Source organism: Glossina fuscipes, unplaced genomic scaffold (genome assembly GCF_014805625.2).
Source record: "Glossina fuscipes isolate IAEA_lab_2018 unplaced genomic scaffold, Yale_Gfus_2 88689, whole genome shotgun sequence".
Lineage (NCBI taxonomy): Eukaryota > Metazoa > Arthropoda > Insecta > Diptera > Glossinidae > Glossina > Glossina fuscipes.
This window is the reverse complement of record NW_024004946.1, coordinates 1-2,262: the sequence shown is the minus strand read 5'-3', so window position 1 is coordinate 2,262 and position 2,262 is coordinate 1. Positions and strand designations below refer to the sequence as shown.

At 35.5% G+C, this 2,262-nt stretch overlaps 1 protein-coding gene across 1 annotated transcript; it reads right to left on the bottom strand.

Annotated features, from left to right (window-relative positions):
- Window positions 1-566: 566 nt before the first annotated feature.
- On the bottom strand, window positions 567-2,256 carry LOC119644097 (prolyl endopeptidase-like). Its single transcript, XM_038043624.1, has 4 exons — window positions 2,009-2,256; window positions 1,057-1,216; window positions 862-981; window positions 567-680 (listed from the first exon to the last, which is right to left on the bottom strand). The coding sequence occupies exons 1-4, from the start codon at window positions 2,227-2,229 to the stop codon at window positions 588-590; spliced, it is 594 nt and encodes a 197-aa protein (XP_037899552.1). The 5' UTR covers window positions 2,230-2,256; the 3' UTR covers window positions 567-587.
- Window positions 2,257-2,262: the final 6 nt, after the last annotated feature.

Genomic DNA, 2,262 nt, shown 5'->3' with positions numbered 1-2,262 from the left:
ACATGTGACATATTATACCATTGCTTTCGTGCTAAACGTGTATCAAAGCTTGCGGCAACGTAATATATAGATGACAATGAATGGCAATGAAATTGCCATTGCAAATTTCATCTTTCATTGGAATATTGGAGTATTGGGAAACCGGAGATCAAGCAAACGATGGTTTTTAGTGCCAAAATGAATGAAGAGGGAAATTTGGACATGGACGACATTAGAATGAGAGTAAACCATGCAGTCGATTTGGGCATCTTGAAAAAAATGGAGAAGATTGGTATGGCAATAAATTTCACGGCTTCGAGTCCCGAGAATACGGTTGCCGCAATAGAGGACGATGAGCCCGGCCCCAGCGATGCTAACCGCAGGCGCGGAAGAGGGAATGCCCAGAAGCCGTGGAAGAAAAACAGCGGCGTCTCGTTCGCCGTCCCGCCGTAGGTCCCGCTCTCCTTCGGGTCCGCGGTCCCGGTCCCGATCCGGATCGCGATCTCGTGCGTCATCTCGACGCAGAAGATAGATGTCGTTGCTACGAAGTGTCACCATTTTGAAGTCAACATCTAATTAATCTTTTTCATTGGTCTCCTTCCGAAACTCTAGAAGCTACTTTCCTCTTTTGGAGTGTTCAACATATTTATCCGACTGACTATCAAACTTCGAAGACAAGCCCGTAAAAATTTCTGATTTTTCTATGGTGGATTAAACAAATAGAAATAATTTGTATTGAAACTTACATAACATAATCTGACTATTACCAAAAATATTCAGATATCATTCGATAATCTTAATAAGGCGAAAGCGAAATTAAATTCTAAAAACCCTCTGAATTACCACCGAAATCGGAAATTATATATGTAAAGCTATGCTTACCGGTATCAAAGTTATCCAATTACTTTCAGAATGGTTTTCAAAATCAATAACAATGACTCGATAATTTGGTGCATTTTTATTTGTACGTAAGTACACTTTGGATCCAATATTTGTTATATACTGCAAAAAGAAATAATAATCAATTTGTTAGTTATTACTTTAAAAAAAAAAAAAACGTTCGTAAAAAGCCCTCACATCGTAGTCTGCTTCCAATTTTTCAATAATGTTATGCATTTTTAGTTTGGAAGGCATCGTACTTGTTGTATCCAGTTCGGAATAATACAAAATATTGTCGCGGCAATCTTTTACAATCGGTATTATTAGATATTTACCGCAGTCGGATACTTCCGATTGGCTAAAATTAAAAAAAAATTCAATTATTTATATTATAAATATTTTATATATATTCTGATAGAGTTTTCTGTTGATATAATAAAACGCTGTAATGAATGCGAAACAACATAATTTATAAACAAACACATCTTAAAACAATATGATAAAGATTTTTTGAAACTTTATATTGTACGCTTAATGAAAAACCTGTTTTCACATCTGGGCAAACACAATCATTATTCGATTGCTCACGCCAAATATTATTTTATTCCACGTTTCTTACTGAATTAATTTGCACAAGCTTTTCCCAAGAAGAAAACGTGACTGCGATAAAACTTAGATTGAAGGAAAAATTTTGGATCTTGCTGCAAAAATTAGCCCGTAGTTGAGACAGCCAAAAGTGACAAAAATACATTTTTGATGCATATGCTAGGGTCACTTGAAAAAATAACTGACAAAAAATTCGTTTAAATCCATTCAAGGAAATTATTACAGTAACATTTGCTGATCGAATCTCAAGAAATATTAGGAAACGTAAAACGTATTCGCATATAACGAAATTCGTATCCGCGTTTTGACCGGCAGCATTTTTCGACGAACTGATCCTTTTTTAATATTCCCAATATTTTGTTTGCGCGTTTTTTACCTCAAAGTTAATGACTGTCACACACACAATCTCAAAAACGGATTCATAAGGTATAAAGTGGGATTCATAAGCTACTGCTGGACACAAGTTAAGAAATGGACGGCTGATGGTCGTTAAAATACATACAGACATAAAATAGCGTTACATTGCACTTTCTCTCATAATCACCTTTGGTTTTGCAATCCGCTATTCTTATTAAAGTAATAATAATTTCCATGCTTCATCGGACATCCGTATTTCTCATAATTCCATAGTTTTAGTAACTTCTCATAAATGCTTTTCCTTTCGTCGCAGTCCAAAAAAGGCTGACTTATTTTATTTTCCTCATTGACAAATTGCTGAGTTTCGGCAGAATCTGGATCTTCTAGCCATCGATAAACGTCTTTCATTTCTACTCCATGAAAAGTATCAGATATGGTATG